Source organism: Pleurodeles waltl, chromosome 10 (genome assembly GCF_031143425.1).
Source record: "Pleurodeles waltl isolate 20211129_DDA chromosome 10, aPleWal1.hap1.20221129, whole genome shotgun sequence".
Classification (NCBI taxonomy): domain Eukaryota; kingdom Metazoa; phylum Chordata; class Amphibia; order Caudata; family Salamandridae; genus Pleurodeles; species Pleurodeles waltl.
In genome coordinates, this window is record NC_090449.1 from 762,580,761 (window position 1) to 762,597,265 (window position 16,505).

At 42.6% G+C, this 16,505-nt stretch overlaps 1 protein-coding gene across 2 annotated transcripts in view; it reads right to left on the minus strand.

The window, feature by feature from the left end:
* APBB1IP (amyloid beta precursor protein binding family B member 1 interacting protein) overlaps positions 1–16,505 on the minus strand; it is an 895,472-nt gene that overhangs the window by 50,365 nt on the left and 828,602 nt on the right. For both annotated transcript variants that reach the window (XM_069211356.1, XM_069211357.1), the window contains one exon: positions 3,983–4,074. In XM_069211356.1, coding sequence (XP_069067457.1) covers positions 3,983–4,074 — 92 coding nt within the window. The remainder of the gene's footprint in view (positions 1–3,982; positions 4,075–16,505) is intronic.

A 16,505-nucleotide genomic window follows, 5' to 3' on the forward strand; every position in this document is an offset into this window, starting at 1 on the left:
GCAAATTCCAGGCGCAAGCAGCACGTGAGTCGTGACAGTACTAGACCAACTTAAAACTACAGTGACTAATGTTAAACAGAGGCTCTTATTATACGAACAGAGATGGGTATGGAGACTGCGTACCGATACCATTGGACTCAATGACAATATCCAGTGGTCAGCCTTAGGCTAATGGCCATACCATAAAAAAATATATCCATATAGATATATACCATGCACAGACTCGACTACTGTCCAGCAAGATTACCACCTTTTCCGCTGGTAAAATCCTCCCTGTGTCCTTTCGTCTGCTGTGCAGATGACCTCTCCCTGTCCCCGGTTTTGAAAAAACCCTCTTTTTTGAGACAACTATCTATTGTCACCTTCTTTCCTCTTTTTCCTCGCTTTCCTTTTTCTCCTTTCCTATATATCCTCTCGTTCTATTTTCTCCCCTTCCCTTTCCTTTCTTTTTCTCTGTCCCTTTTTTCCTCCTTTTTTTCTTTCCTTTCTGTGTGTCATTTCCCTTTTTCTTCCTTTTTCCTTTCTTTTCTCTCTTTTTTTCTTTTCTTTTTACTTTCTTTCTTTTTTCCAGCTTTCGCTTGATCTTCCTGTCTTCACACTTCCTTTCCTCCCTCTCCTTTTGTCCTACTCCCCTGTTCTCTTTACCCCCGTTCCCCACCCTCTTTTCCTTCCCCTCCTTCAGCCTTCCTCTTCACCTTAACCCCACCCCCCCCCACCTTCCCCCTTCGCCCCCAACCTTTAATTTCTCTCTGTTGGCTCCCTCGGGATTTTATCTCCCGGGGAACCTTAGTGCGCACCGCGCATCACGCGGCTCACCGTTTATACAGCACACCACCGCGTCCTCACCTCTGGACGCAGTGGATGTGCGCCACGGGACTCAGTTTCCCAGAGTCCCGTGGAACTAGGGATGCGCGCCGCGCTCCACGTGGCGCGTCATCCAGATGCGCCCGGTCGGGTCTCAGGCTTGGGACGCGATCGGAGCACCGGCTTCTCAGCCGCGCTCCGCACTCACAGCGCACCAGCTTTATGACGCTTTTGAAACACCCGAACTTCCGGGATTGCAATTAACAGTATGATGAACGCCGGAACTTGCCGGCCCAGCATGCATTGGCTCTTTCTCCTCCAATACTACCTTAAATACCGAGCCAACCCTCCACTCGACATCAGAGCGGTCTGGCACCGGCATGTAGGTACTCTCCCCGGGTATTCCCTTTGGAGTGGTAAGTTTGGATCTTGATTTTCCCTGCATTTTGGGTCTCTCATTTACCCTGGTCCTGCGGCAAACCCCTCCGGATACCAGCTCCACTTTCCATTTATTTTTCTACCCTTTCTTCCCCTCTTACCTCTTTCCATTTATTTATTTTTCCCTCCCCTACCTGGACTTTACTATCCTCGGCATCTCGCCCATTCCCGCCCCTTTAATCTCCTTTTCTTCCCCACCTTCAAGAGTGTGACTACAAGGGTAAACCCCACCCCTGGCTTTACCCAGACCAGAGGCCATTCGCCCCCTACCTCCGGGGTAAGTCAACACTGCATGTGTGTTTGAGTGTTTTCCACCTTTTATCGTATATTACCACCTTATTTTGCTGTGTTGTGTGCAGTGGTGTGCCACCCTTCACCGTTTGTAATCTGCAGTTTATTTATTATACATTACAGACCTACCATACCATGAACCACCTGTTCAGGTAGGCTTTTAGAATTCACTTTACGAACACTTCTGAGCACTTCACTTAGTAATAGTGCTCGGGGATCCTAGACCCTGACGAATGCCCCTGACCTACCAGCACTTCGAGAGGGCAGAAACATGTTGGTCATACATATACCTTTTTAAGACTCTAAGAGACATTATTCTCTAGTGAGCCTCCTTCCCCTTTCTTAACCTTACCAACATGCACCTCCATTAAAGTTTAACTAATTGATATAGGTGACATGTATGGTAATTTTATTTCCACCCTATCTGGATCCCTGTGATTTATCCAGCCAGTTTAACTTCAGCACTCCCTCTTGTTCTTTTAACTAAGAGGTTGTGTCCGCCCAAGTAGTACCATCTTACTTGGGTGGGGCTAGGTGATCAAATGATGAAGCAAGACACTATTATGTGTGTGAGACCACCTAGTCCGTAAGGGGACTCCCGCTCCCCCCTTATTCAACACAGCCTTCCGTTCCAGAGACACTCTCCACATATGCTCTTCTTCTTTTCTTACGAAACGCGACCTAACCGGTATTGATAATTGAGGGAACACTGGTCCAACTCCACCCTCAACCCCAACTATCCCACACCTTTAGTGGTTATATAGATTTCTCTTGGGAGGTGGTGTGGGATAGTAGCACTCCCAGTACTCTTCTTTTGTGTTTTATGATCTGTCGCCAACAACAAGCGATGACAGGAGTCACACGGCTTGAAACCAGTCTTCCATGACATCATCGACACACCAAAAAGTGTCAAAGAACTCAAAAAAGCGGTCGAATTCACTCAAAAAATGACTGAGGGTAGCTCTTTCCAGGATCTGCACGCAGGCTGACAGAGAAGGAAACAAACTGATGTTAGTGTGCCGAGATGGCCCCTATATATGATTGTGACGTCATCACAGCGACCACAACGCCAATGGCCCATGCGGAGTCGACCGACACCACCTGACAGTGTGCGAGGGGACAGATCAAAGAAAACTCTCCAGATAAAGTCTGACGCCTGAGAGAAATTCTAAGGTAAGGAATCTGCAACTGGAAGTCCCTATCAGATATAATTTACCAAGTATTGCTGGGCATGGTATGTTTTTAGAAGAAACAGTGCTGATAAACATAACATGTCATTTTGGCTTTGACTGCAGGCCTCATTTTGGGCACTTCTGGGCACCCTCATTTGCAAAACGCCAAAGGGTATGCCCCTTGAGTATAGAAGATGGAATATCATGTAATGGAAATATTGAGGAGCAAATATCGAAACCAAAATATCAGGTAAGCAAGTATAGCTTTTATTTACCTAGCTCCACATTTATGTACCTTGACGGTACATACCCTCAAGATACGTAGATGTGAAGACAGTATAAGCAAATATATACTTGCCCTATATGCACTTACCCCTTGATATTTTGTTCTTCGATATTTGCTCCACAATATTCTTATTTCACTGCATTCATATTCTCGACATTCATAGTACTATCTGCCCGAGGCAGTGCGCAGGTTACGGGATTGTGTAAATAGAGAGATTCATATTTTGTGTCGTTAAAACAGCTAGGGCATCATTTTTAGGGCTGCATACATTAATCACGATTCACTGAGGGTTGCGTGGTGGTCGCCGCGTAGCACTTCACAATTTTGTGCTACATCCCTGGGTCATGTTTATTATGGCAAATTGAATGACACAATGCTTCAGATCTCTCTATGCTATGTGAGCACCCGCACAACACATTAGTGTGTAATCTCTTCGGTTTTGGGAGAAAACAGAAGTTTGTGCCTGAAACATGACGCAAATTTGGCTGTTATGCATTAAATATAAGTGACCTTGATTTGTCATGTAGTTTCAATATTTCAAATACGGCCGGTTTTTACACTTATTAAGATAAAAAGGGCAATTAATGTGAGAAAATCTGAAAATGTTGAACATAGGTAGTGAACGTGGAGATTTAACCAGAACAGATAGACATACATATGACCATGTTTGCACATTTGTGTTCACGTTTCCTTTTAAAGCTGTTAAATCCGGTTCATAAAGCAACCTGACTAGAATAATAATTCTCCCCGACCCCATCATATGTTTGAATGTAGGGAGGAGGAGCACTTGGAAGTCACTGAAGGCGGGATGTGTACGCAGATGAAATGAGAAGCTCGCGCGCATCAACGTTCAGTACAGAGGCCCAAGAATGATCTTCGGAGTGTTTTCAAAGCAAATGCGAGTTTTCTTCAGGCTGACGCTTTTCGAGATTTTATAACTTTTGGACCTTTTTTAACAAGAAAGCACAGAAGCAGCTGGTTCACTGCGTACCTTCGTCTCCTCGGCTCGTTTCCAGGCCTCTGAAAAAGCTGAGCTGATAGGCGTGACCGTCTGATGAATCTGTCCGTTCGGCTGAATTCCACCTGGGATACATAGGCACAAGAGAGAGAATGAAACTCGAATTCTCTGTTAAAATAATCACAATGTAAAGGGATTCAGCTCTGCAGGAGTCCTAAATGTTACTTTATTCAATTACATTTTATACAACGGAAATATAACCCATGCTTTGATCTGGTGTCAAGCCAAGATATATTGTATTTATCAGAATTTCCGATAGAAAGGCGTTCGTGCATGGACAGAGGGATTTGGCTCCGGTTGAAATGAAATGGCTGCTCCAGCCACCCCAGTTTTTCAGAAGTCAGTCACCGCTGCCTGGCGGGAGATTGGGGTGGATCTTCATATAGTCTATGCCAATGGTTCTTAACTTTTTGAGTTCTGTAGACCCCACTAAATCATTACTGGAAACAGCCCTCCCCCCCCGCCCCCCACTAAATCATTATTGGAATCTGGGGAACCCCAATGAGTTATTACTGGAAGCTAGTGGCCCCGACCTAAGCATTTTCAATAATTTAAACTGCAATACAATACCTAAACAATATAGAAACAAGCATTCATCAAACAAATATACAAATCATTAAATATTTAATTTAATTCATAAACAAATATAAAAACACCTAAATTTGAATGGAAAGATTGGAGCTTTACTAAATTCAATTCAGGCCATATTGTCCATAATATATTCGGTTTGATGCACCTGCACCTTCTCCATGAATCAATCTGAGGGTAGTACCTTAGTTGTTAGGTTCCAGTTTCAAATTCCTTCACATTTACAGAATGTTTTAACATTTTCAAATGTACATTTTGCTTCTTTATATACATTTTATTATTCTTTTCTATGTTTAATCTTTGTTTATATTTTATCTTTGGTAAATGTATATAATGTTATATGTTTATTAATGTGCTTTTAAGGTTTTTATAAACCTAAATACAGATATTACGACTACTACACTTTATTAATTTAATATTACTTAATTTTCTAAACAGTCGCAGATCCTCTGATTAGACTCTGCAGACCCCCTGAGGTCCGCTTACCACAGGTTAAGAACCACTGGTCTATGCACTTTCAATTAGGAAACTAGGGCCCATATTTATACTTTTTTAGCGGAGCATTTGCGGCGCTTTTTGACGCCAAAACAGCGCAAACTTACAAAATACAATTGTATTTTGCAAGTTTGCGCCGTTTCTGCGTTAAACAAATGACGCAAATGCAGCGCTAAAAAAGTATAAATATGGGCCTAGATGTTTAGAGTAGTGGAGATAAATGCACTGCATTCTCTTTTTTATTTCCAAAAATAAAGTATGAATTTCATCAAATCATATGAAAAAGAACCTTCCGATGAATAGCAAAATAACTTAATGGGTCATGAAATTATCCTTCCCACCAATTATCCACCACAATGAGACATCAAATGCCCAATAAGTAATCAAATTGAGTCCGCAAGAGGTTGCTGTCCCTTAACCACTTGCTCTTAACTTTATTTAATAAGTAAAAAGAGGCCCTCTGTCTATTGTGTGGGTAATTTTGACAGCTAGCTGTGTTGAGGAATTTGAACTCAATAGCAATATGTATCCCTATAAGTACTAACTGTAGTTGAGATATGTCTTTGCAATGCCTAGATATATAATCAAGGCTGTATTTCAACTGCCATTAAACAGAACAATCACTTGAGATCTCATCGCTGATGTCAACAGTGACGTGATATGTAATACTACCAGTGATATCATCAATGATGTACTTTGAGATATTATCCATGAGGGATTGTGTACAGTGCATTAGGGTGAGTTATGTTTGCACAACTGACCCTAACTGGGGACATTTTGTGCTTTTTTACGTTTAGGACTGTATGATAATGCCCATGGAACAGACTGCTTGCAAAGTAATTTACATGGTTTTGAGGTTTTGGATAGAACAATAATGGCCACTCAAAATAAGGTTTGTGAGATAATTTTCATGGTTTTTAAGGTTTTGGTTAGAACAATAATGTCCATTCATGTGAAGGTTTGAAGATAATGTTCATAGTTTTCTTCTGGTGTTGGTCAGTTACTGATGTTAGGAGAAACCCAAAACTGCTCAGTTTTTTTTATCAGTGATATTTTGGTATATTGAGCTACTGCCTAGAATATAATCGCGCCCCTACCAATAGTGTCTGCTAGGTACGGCCTTCAGCCATGCATGGTGGACTCTAGGCACAAAGTGTGGCCTTTAGCCAAGTCCTGCACCCCATACCACTGCCATTGTATTTATTTCCCTTAAAGTACCCTCAGTACATCTAATACAGCATATTCATATCAGAACAAGAGTTGTCTGATTTTAAAATCTCCAGACTGGACAAAAGTACATTTGAACGTTGGACTAAAAAGTCATGAAGAAAGTTTGGTAGTGTTAAAACCGAATATGCTAATCAGAACCTCCACATCTCAAGCATAGAATCTTCTTTTATCTGATCTGATTTACACATGAATGAAGTCTGATACACGAGATTACACATCACAAATGGAAGTTCTTCTTTCGGCTTAGTAGTCACCCTTAAGAATGAGGCTTTACATACAGCACTTGTCGTAACTGAAGTAATTCTAAAGATTCTTTTCAGAGTAAGGCTTTCCATACAACACTGCACCTGTGGCACCCAACTATCATCCACTTTGGCCTTTACACCAAGAAAGTAAGGGGCAGATTTAGAAGCCCCTTGCGCCACTTTAGCACCGCCTTAGCATCATTTTTTTAATGCTAAGGCGGTGCTCAGGTGGCTTTTTCCCTGTGCCATATTTACAAAGTGGCTTTGTAATCCTTTGTGTCACATTATGCTTGCACCATGCATAATGTATGCAAAGGGGCACTCAGGCGCAAGGAGGCCCGCAGGAGGCACAAAAGTGAAGCTAACCAGTACAAAATGTTTTTTTCTTGATTTTGGGGAAAAGTACCCAAAAGTAATGCAAAGCAGTGCGAAACACTGATTTGCATTACTTTGCTTCAAAGGGGCATTACATGGGTGGTACATGGGGGTTCTCATGTAACCACCCATGCTTTTTGACTCTAAACCATATCTACTAATCGTAGTAGAAAGGGTGTAGCACCAAAAGTTAATGCTGTTAAAAAGCAGGCATTAAAAGGAGAAATGTTTTAATTTCTTCTTTCTTTTCCTCTTTTTCTCTTTGCTGCACTGTACAGGACTCATACAAAGTAGCAGAAGGTTTTTACTTCTGTAGCCATAGTATTTTGTAAAGGAAGGATGCCCTTCCTGTACAAAACCTATGGTAGACTCAGGCACACACCCTAGCACTATGGCGCTAAGATGTGTGCCTGGTGCACGCAGCTGAAATCTGCGCTGGTGCTAGGGAGAGGGGAGGAGACAGCAATAGCCCTGTGATTATCATGCTTTCCTGCTTGCTGCCTGTCACCCAGCGCAGCATTTTTGGAAGCTGTGCTGCGTTCTGTGATACCTTCAAGAATCTGGGCAGTAATTGTCAAATTTCATAGTCACGCCAAAGCTTTTCACTTGCCTGGATCTGGTTTGCATAGCCTACAGCGACAACTTCCTTTTAGACCCCAAGTTGGTAACTGATCAATAGTTTGTGGCCACAATTGTGGTAAAAAACCACTGACATATTGCAGGCCAAATTGCTAAAGTGAACCTCATGCCCCATATTTTTTGCCATTTGAAATGAGTCTCAAAATCCCTTTCTGAGTCTGAAATACTTTTCCGACTCACACAGCAATTTTAATACATTGAGGTTTGTGCTTCTGTACTTTTAAAGCCTGTCATTTTGCAAATCACAAACAAATTTAAAACCAATATGGCAACCCTTACAGTAATCAAGCTAAAAAGAGAGGAAAACTAAATGAATACCACTATGAAACAGGAAAATAAATGCTTTATATATAATGTAGCCACTAGCAAAGGGGCGGTTTTTCACCAATACATTGTGAGCCATTTCATAGACGACAAAGGCAAAGCTTAGGCTGATAACTACCATCTACAGTTTAATGGTGTATGCACAAATGCATTGGTTACTTTGGGTTGTATTACTGATTTTTGAGGAACAAAATGTGGAAAGGCAAGTGCATATAGTGGAAATATAGACTTTCTATTCCTAACTTTACATACCTTAAAGATATCTCGAGACCCAACATGGCTGTCAGCACTTCCAGACTGAAGTGCTGGCAGCGAATCAGATCTCACCGTGAGATCTCTCAGTTTCGGCGGGCCCCCATGTCCCTAAACATATATACATCTTTTTTCTTTAATAACTACAAAACTACTGACAGGACTTACACCAAATTACAAAAAGCACTCTTTCTGGGCCAAGATCTAGCTTTCTGCAAAATGTGGTGTAATTCCGTTTAGCAGTACGGCCTGTAGTTGTGTCTAAAAACCCTATGGGATACTGCATGGGGAAAGTAAGTTTTGTGACCCCCGATTTTTCTCAGCACCAGCTTGACAACTCACCCCAAACCTTTAAAGACAGCAACTGAATGGATGTGTCAAACTTGTTTTGAAAATTTCATGAAAACTCGTCAAATGGCACCAAAGTTATAGGCAAAACAAAAAATGCTTTTCCTATAGAAAGTATGTCCTAACTATAGCTATCTACTGGCTATCATATATATATATATATATATATATATATATATATATATATATACACACACAGATATGTGGTGGAGTTAGGTATATAAGATTTATACTTACTGACCTTTCGATATTTTGGATTTCGTATGTTTTGATATTCTAGCTTCATTCAGTATTCTGGGTGCCTGGTGTTAAACTCCTTTTAGAATATTACCAACCTGTTTATAATATAACATTTCATACGTCGCTTCGCACATTCCCTCTCTTGCTCAAATCCTGATTCAGTGGAAACTCCCAATTTCTGCCCAAATCATTATTGTAAATCAGGTGCTAAATGCACACTCTATATTCACACCCACTCCGGAAAATGTGAATATCAATATTAGTATATTATTCCCCATTCTGAGGACTTTAACTTGAAAAGATGCGCAAACTGCATGCCCAGCAAATTCCACACTCCATTGCACATTTATCATCTGCAATTTTTGGTCAGGTGGAATAAGGGCGTAAGTGCTTGAAATAACAAGTGTTTCTTTTGCCACATTTACCAATGCTCAGTGTATCAGTCTTAGAAGAGCAGAATACTGAGTTGATCTAGAAGCAATCAAAGGCGTGACCCGCATCAACTCGCTGAGCCACTTTATTGCATACGGTCCACAGATCCCTTCGGACCTAATCAATCTGTCACATAAGCAAAAGATAGCAGCAAAAGTAATTCCACTATTTACTTAGGCACGGGCAAGCAAATAATGATTTTGCTAATGTAGTTTTGAAGTACTCAAGGTATTTCATAATTATACTTTCCTAATGGAAAAACACAGCTAAAGCAGCCTGATGCATCACCACAGTAATGATTTTCCTCCTTGACGGCTTAAATTTGAGGCAGACAGTGCACTTTCGTCCTATTAGAATGCTAAAATAACCTCAGGTAGACCAATAGGCTGCAGTTAGTCCCATCCCTTAGATATTCCACCTGCACTGCTCCATATATTTGCATTATAAGCACTCAATGTTCTAGTACAAAAATAATAGTGAAATTACTATATCCACCAGACCTAGCTCCAGCGCAGCTTTAATTACACGAGTCTGTGTGCTCAATGTGAAATAAGTTTGTTGATTTTCATACGTTTGCCTCATATCCGGGACGTTACTTCCGGTCTAGATGCATGATGCACGAATATAAAGTTACTTTTCTGAAGGGCTAGGGTTGGTGAGGATGCTGTGTACCTGGAGAAGCTGTTTCACATTTTAGAAGTTTGTCTGTATATTCACATGTGAAATGCAGTTTCGTGCAGTTAGTAAAGAGAAAGGCTCCTGCCAGGGAATAGGGGTGAGATTTTGTAAAACAGTCGAGGTCAGCAAGCGATGGACTAGAATGTGGTTAGAGTAAAGACCAGTGACTAGAATAATTCAAGTATACTATTCCACCCATCACCCTTCTGTTATCCATTGGAGGACACTGGCAATAGCTCTAGGTTTCCCCAAACCCATGGATCACTTTTCTCAAAAGTGATTTGAGAAGTAGATTGTGCATAGGCTTTTGGCATAGTGCTTGAAGCATGGTCATCATTAACACAGTGGGTAACTAGCGTGGGAGGAAATTGGCACATTATACTGATAGCATATTAGCAAGGTCAAAGTGATAATGAACAAAGCAAATATGAAGAGATTCATTTAGGAACAACTTACTGTAAGGAGTCCATTATGAAGCAAAGGCAATTTATATTGCATTGACAAAGTTCAATTTTTGCTATAATCTTATCCCAAATCTTAATCCTAAACTCAGACTCTGGCCCTCAGTTACTAGAAATTTGGCAATGCCACGGTGCATCACTTCAGAAACGCAGGGATGCACCGTATTCAAGACAATACGGTGCACCCCTGTGTTTTTCCTAGCGCTGGTGCTAAATTTAGCTGCCTCAGATTTACGAATTCTTGTAAATCTGGGGCAGTGTAAAAATGCAAGGGGTGTTGAGGTAGAGCGCCCACAGCAACACCCATTGCATGCCCCTTTCACGCTAAGTGATGCATGTAAATGGGCAGTATGTACAAGGCAGTGCGGCTTAACGTAGCCTTGTAAATATGGCGCAAGGCACTGCGCCTCCGGAGCGTCGCTAAAAGTGATGCTCCGGTTGTGCAAGGGATTGTAAATAAGCACCTAAATGTTAATCTTCACGCTAGACAGAATCCTATCCATCACACATTTCTCCTTCCAAGCCTAGTGCTAAACCTAAATGTAAAAGAAAACCTAAACACAACCGTATCCTTGCAATCAGCCTGCCCCTAATCCTAGTTCCAATACTAACTCTTAACAGAAATTCTTATTTTACCCCTTATATCTCAAATTATTTATCAAATGGGATACTTCTTCATGTCTACTTCTTTTTCACATAATGTCATGTTATTAAATGCATCTCCTAGCTAACTGAAAGAGACGGGGCAGTGCGCGCAAAAGCAGGGGGGGTCAGAAATTAAATTAAATACAAAAAAATTAAACAAAAAACAAAACACTTACCCTTCGCTCCCATGTCGCTCCTCTGCCTCCTCCTGTCTCGCTGGTGCTGCAGGCCCAGGCTTCCAGCCTGCCCTGCACCAATCCTGATGCTGCTTAGAGCAGCGTCAGGATTAGCTGGGAGCGCTCTAGCTGGGTGGTCCCATGCAGACTGGGAGCCTGTGCTGGTTCTCTCCAGCCCAACAACTGTGTTGCTAGGCTGGAGAGAGCCCTGTGTGCATGTGTGTTTGGCCGGCCAGAGACAGCCAGCCAAAAATCCCCCAGTGCACGTTACCCCCGTGGCCCCGCCCCTTTCCCCAAAAAAACAATCATAAGCAAAGTTTATGATCTTTATTTGGGAAAAGATTTGCAGCTGCAGGCAGGGCGGGGGGAACGGACGACGCTCCTCCGTCCCTATGAAGGAGCCGCCCCTGCTCCTAGATTTGGAAATATCTGGTTGATACAGTGGAGAATGAGGCTATAATTGGAGGCTTACATGGATGAGTTGCTTGAGAGATTGTTGGTGTTGGAGGTCAGATGTGGGCAATGCAGTTAGCAATTCATGTTTTTTTTTTTTACAGGAAAACAACCTTACTTCTAATTACAGCTTTTGTAAATGGTTCGGGCCTTATTTACTGCTGTTAATGTGGCATTTCCGTATTGACTTCTTATTTCTAATGTCTGTAATAGTGAACGTCAATTCTTTTGAGACCACAAGTGACCCGCTGACCCCCCCCCTTTGTTCCCTGGCTGCTTCCTGCCGGCAACCCCATCTCGCCCCTACCCCCAGATCTTTCTGTGTTTAGGGCTGCTTCCCTTTTGTCCAGCACTCATCAGATCCTTTGAAGTCATTACTTTTCTGCTTTCTGAGTAACTGCCCTAACTGCCGCCATCGTTGTGATGCTATATTCTAACAGCTTCTTTTGGACTGCAGGTTCTCTGTTAGAACTTGTGCCTTCAAAGCTTACCTAGCAGTCTCTGCACCCAGCACTTAATTTAAGCTGGTGGTTGACGGTAGGTGCCACAAGCTCTTATTTCAGGGGACCAAGGCACTAAGGGCCTCATTTATGAGGCCCTAGCGGCACACTGCTCCATCAGAGCGTCAATTTATTTTATGCTCCGGTGGCGCAGTGTGCCAGCCCATATTTACAAAGCCACCTTGCTTTTCATGGACTTGTAAATATGGACCTGCATAACATTGTGTGAACGGGGCGTTCCATGGGTGTTGCTGTGGGTATTAACATGTTTTGGCCGTTGTAGAGATACTTGCTAGGAAACTAAGGCCCATATTTATTCTTTTTTTTGCGCTGCATTTGCATAATTTTTTGATGCAAAAGCGGTGCAAACTTACAAAATACAATCATATTTTGTACGTTTATTTTGTAAGTTTGCGCCACTTTTGCATCAAAAAATTATGCAAATGCAGCGCTAAAAAAGTATAAATATGGGCCTTAGTTCTCAAAGCATGAGTCCTCTGGCCGTCTTCAGAGCAAAACATCTTCTATTCCCTACTGTCTATTGCGTGCCTGTTATATCTAGCATGCATAAGGTAAGACTAAATCCTACCTCTGTACTCTAAGCGTTTCCTGAAAATTAAATGACAAAGGGAAGTTACCATGGTAGGTTGGTATGTCATATGGTATCCATTAGTGTTAATTCAACACCCAATGTGAGTCACATATATTGAATGAAAATCACTGAACACAGTGTACGTTACTGGAGTAAGGATATTCCCTTAATACCTCTTGTCCACCGGTAACTCATGTTTACTCAATTAACCATACCTCTTCATGCACCTACACTTTTTGCACTTACCCTGCAACTGTCAGGGGAAGGCCTGATCAGTTTTTAGGCAGAGGTGGGTGGGTCCCTTACTTTCACACACTGGAAAGTCAGAACATATCCCTTAGTATCCAAATCATAGTTACAAATCTGGGACCAGTCTAATGGCAAATTTGGCAATCTCAATTATAATCAAATTATCTTCCCTTGGCTCACTTTCTGGGTATAATCTCTAACTGATCCTTCCGTATCTTTTGTTGCCTCATATTCTTGACTAATATACAGTGACTTTCTGATACTGTACTCTAGTATGCTATATCAGACCCCCACTATGTGGTCCAAGGTCCTCAAAGGCTGCGCAATGTCTGTATAATTATTTATCCCCCCATTTCGGGTTCTGCATACATCTTCCTGCTCCTAGAGTCTCGTCATGCGGTTCTTATCAGTCCTTCACAACCAACCACATGTGCTCTCACCGGGACCTACACACCTTTGTCCCCACATTCACTCTCTTCCCTTATATACCTTGTACAATCATCTTATCATGTGGTATGCAAAATCACATATGTATGTAACTAGTACCATGTGGGGCTTGGTAAATCATCCTTGTCTCTTCCGCCCGGGACCTGTTTCAGTGTGTTTCCACATTCACACTCCCACACTCACATAACCGAAGTTATGCTGTACACATTAAACGGTTGCCATAAGGAGCTACTGCTTCGCTCCCGCCTTTTTAGACCCACCCCGTGCCCTTTCTTCATCAAAGGGAATTCTCCATTTCAGCACTTATGTCGGGGCGTTTCTTAGGACTGCCACTGTTCGGTATCCCCATTGTTAGCTGGGTCTTTTATTTCCATTCATCCCTTGGCTGGCGCCCACGAGTTCCTTGTGTCTAAAAATTAGCTTTACCTTAGCTTCTCACCAGATGTCAGAAGTGCTTCATGACAGAAATGTGTATATATACATATATATAATTCAGTTACGGTTGAGACTGCCGGGTCATTATCATCTGAACCTGGTGGGTTGGACCAGCCATTTAAGAAGCATGCCACGAGTAAATGGGTGAGGCTTTTCTATCCATAAACAAAATGCCCCCTAAAGACTGGGAATACTCATGGTAACGCAGTAGGCATCAAATAAGTATACAATAGTGAATAAAGCTCCTGTCTTATTTTTGTGAGTATGTGTTATGAATTAGGAGTGAGTGGGGTAAGTGGATTCGCCTACCTCTCTGGAGTGGAAGTTTCCTATGAATCAGCTGCCTGCTCCAGTGGTGAAAATGGCTGAACCAGTGGTGGTGGTAGTAGAAGGTGGTGGCACCTAAGAAAAACTTTGGGTACCAGCACTTTTTTTTATTTATTTCTGCAAATTAAGCAATATCTGCACCTCAAAAGAGAACAGTGAATATCATAACCCTCATCTATGAGTACGTGAACCACTCAATACAATGAATCTTTTGCAAAAGGAGTTGGTAGATGCCAATATCTACATTAATCTTCCAATCTATAACTTTTGGGCTTATTCAAATGTTTCCATAGCCACACGGAGGCACAAGAGCCCTGATAAAGAACCAGCATTTGCGAAAAAGCACCTATAATACGTTTTTGTAATATTGTTATACTATCTATACTATGCTTATGTATGTATAAAAGGATCTCAGGTTTTTCCTTGTTATGTAAGTCTTCTTTAGCATACCATTAGCATATGCACGATCTGAAAACATAGTTAACCACTGCCTTGATGTCAAACCAGTTAAGACCCTGGCTGCAAAGCCTGTGTTGTGCCTGGCAGAGTTCTGCAGCCTATGGTCGGTTTCTATAGACCCAACAGAGGCCTGTAAATGGTGGTGGCGCTCCTGAGGTCCCCCAGCCACCACCTTTCCTTTCTGCAGCGGGTCTCTGCAGGCAAATGTAGACCATACTAACACGTTACTCTCACTAATCTCCATTTTTGCTTAGTAACTATCCACAAAAGGATATCTTTCAGGAGTAAATGATTTTACTACTATGTAATTGTATGCCACATTGTTAGAAATGGGGTCTTTGGTTGGGAGTCAGGTCACCCCCTGTTCTAGCAAGGACCCTCACTCTATTCAGGGCAAAGGAGAAACACACTGGATTAACCCCCGCTCACCCCCTTGGTAGCTAGGCATGAGCAGAAAGGCTTAACCCAGAGACAATGTGTAAAATATTTGTACCAATGCACACATTAATACAGTAAAAACACTACAAAATGACATAACACCAGGTTAGAACAATAGCCAATATTTATCTGAGCAAAACAAGACCAAAACAACAAAAATCCAAAATACACAAGTCAAGTTATGAGTTTTAAAGATGAAACACAAAAATAACTCTTAGAAACACAAATGCTTCGATGAGGTGATATCATGGCATTGTAACGGAGTCAGTCCCAACAATCAGATGCCAATGGCGCCGGTCACGGAGTCACACGGACCCCCAGGTACAATACTTTGCGAAAATGAGGAAACAAGCCAGTGCACTGGGTTGGGGATCACAGCATCGTTGGATCTCAGGTGGTGTTGGTTCCAGTGCTGCAGAGCAAAGGAGCAGAGGCGTCACGAAGAGGCGTTGGGTCCTTGCTGCGAAGCGGTGGAGGTGAGGCAGCATCGGTGTGAAGCGTTGGATCTGCGTACTTCCGGCAGAGTTGATATCCGAAGGTCATAATGTGGTGTGGTGACTTCCAGGGAGTCGCAGACTTCCACAAGGCTGCAGCGGTGGCGGGCCTGGGGTGTCATTGCACTCCAGCGAGGACCATGGCTTTGGTTGCAGATGGCGTCAAGGGATTCGGTAGCGACGTAGGTACGGAGTCACCCAAAGTCGGTTTCCTTGGATCTTTTTGATGTTCTACCATCTTCTCCTTGCAAGAGCCCAGAGACTGGATCAGGCACCACTTGGCATGGCAGGAGTCTCAGCAGAGAATCCAGGTGTTGGCAGAAGAAGTCTTTGACGGCCCTGAGACTTCCGAACAGGGGGCAAGCTCAGGCCAAGCCTTTGGAGATTCTTCTCAAGCAGGAATATACCACAAAGTCCAGTCTTTGTCCCCTTTCACAGGCAGAAGCAGCAACTGCAGGACAGCCCAACAAGGCACAGTCACAGGCAGGGGCAGCACTTCTCCTCAGCTCTTCTCCTTGGCAGAGGTTCCTCTTGGTTCCAGCAGCAATTCTTGAAGAAATCTAAATTCTGGGGTTTTGGGTCCACTACTTATACCCCGTTCTGCCTTTGAAGTTGCAAGAAAAGTCTCTGTTGTTTACAGGATCCTGTCTTGCCCAAGGTAGGCCCCAGACACACACTAGGGGGTTGGAGACTGCATTATATGAGGGCAGACACAGCCCAATCAGGTGTAAGTGGCCACTCCTCACTCCAGTGTAGCCCAGATAGCTCATCAGGATATGCAGACTAAGCCCCAGCTCCCTTTGTGTCAAGTGTCTAGAGGAGATTTGCAAACAGCCCAACTGTCAGTCTGACCCAGACAGAGAATCCACAAACAGGCAGAGCAACAGAATGGTTTAAGCAAGAAAATGGCTACTTTTTAAAACTGGCATTTTCAAACTAACAATCTAAAAACCAGCTTCACTAAAAGATAACTT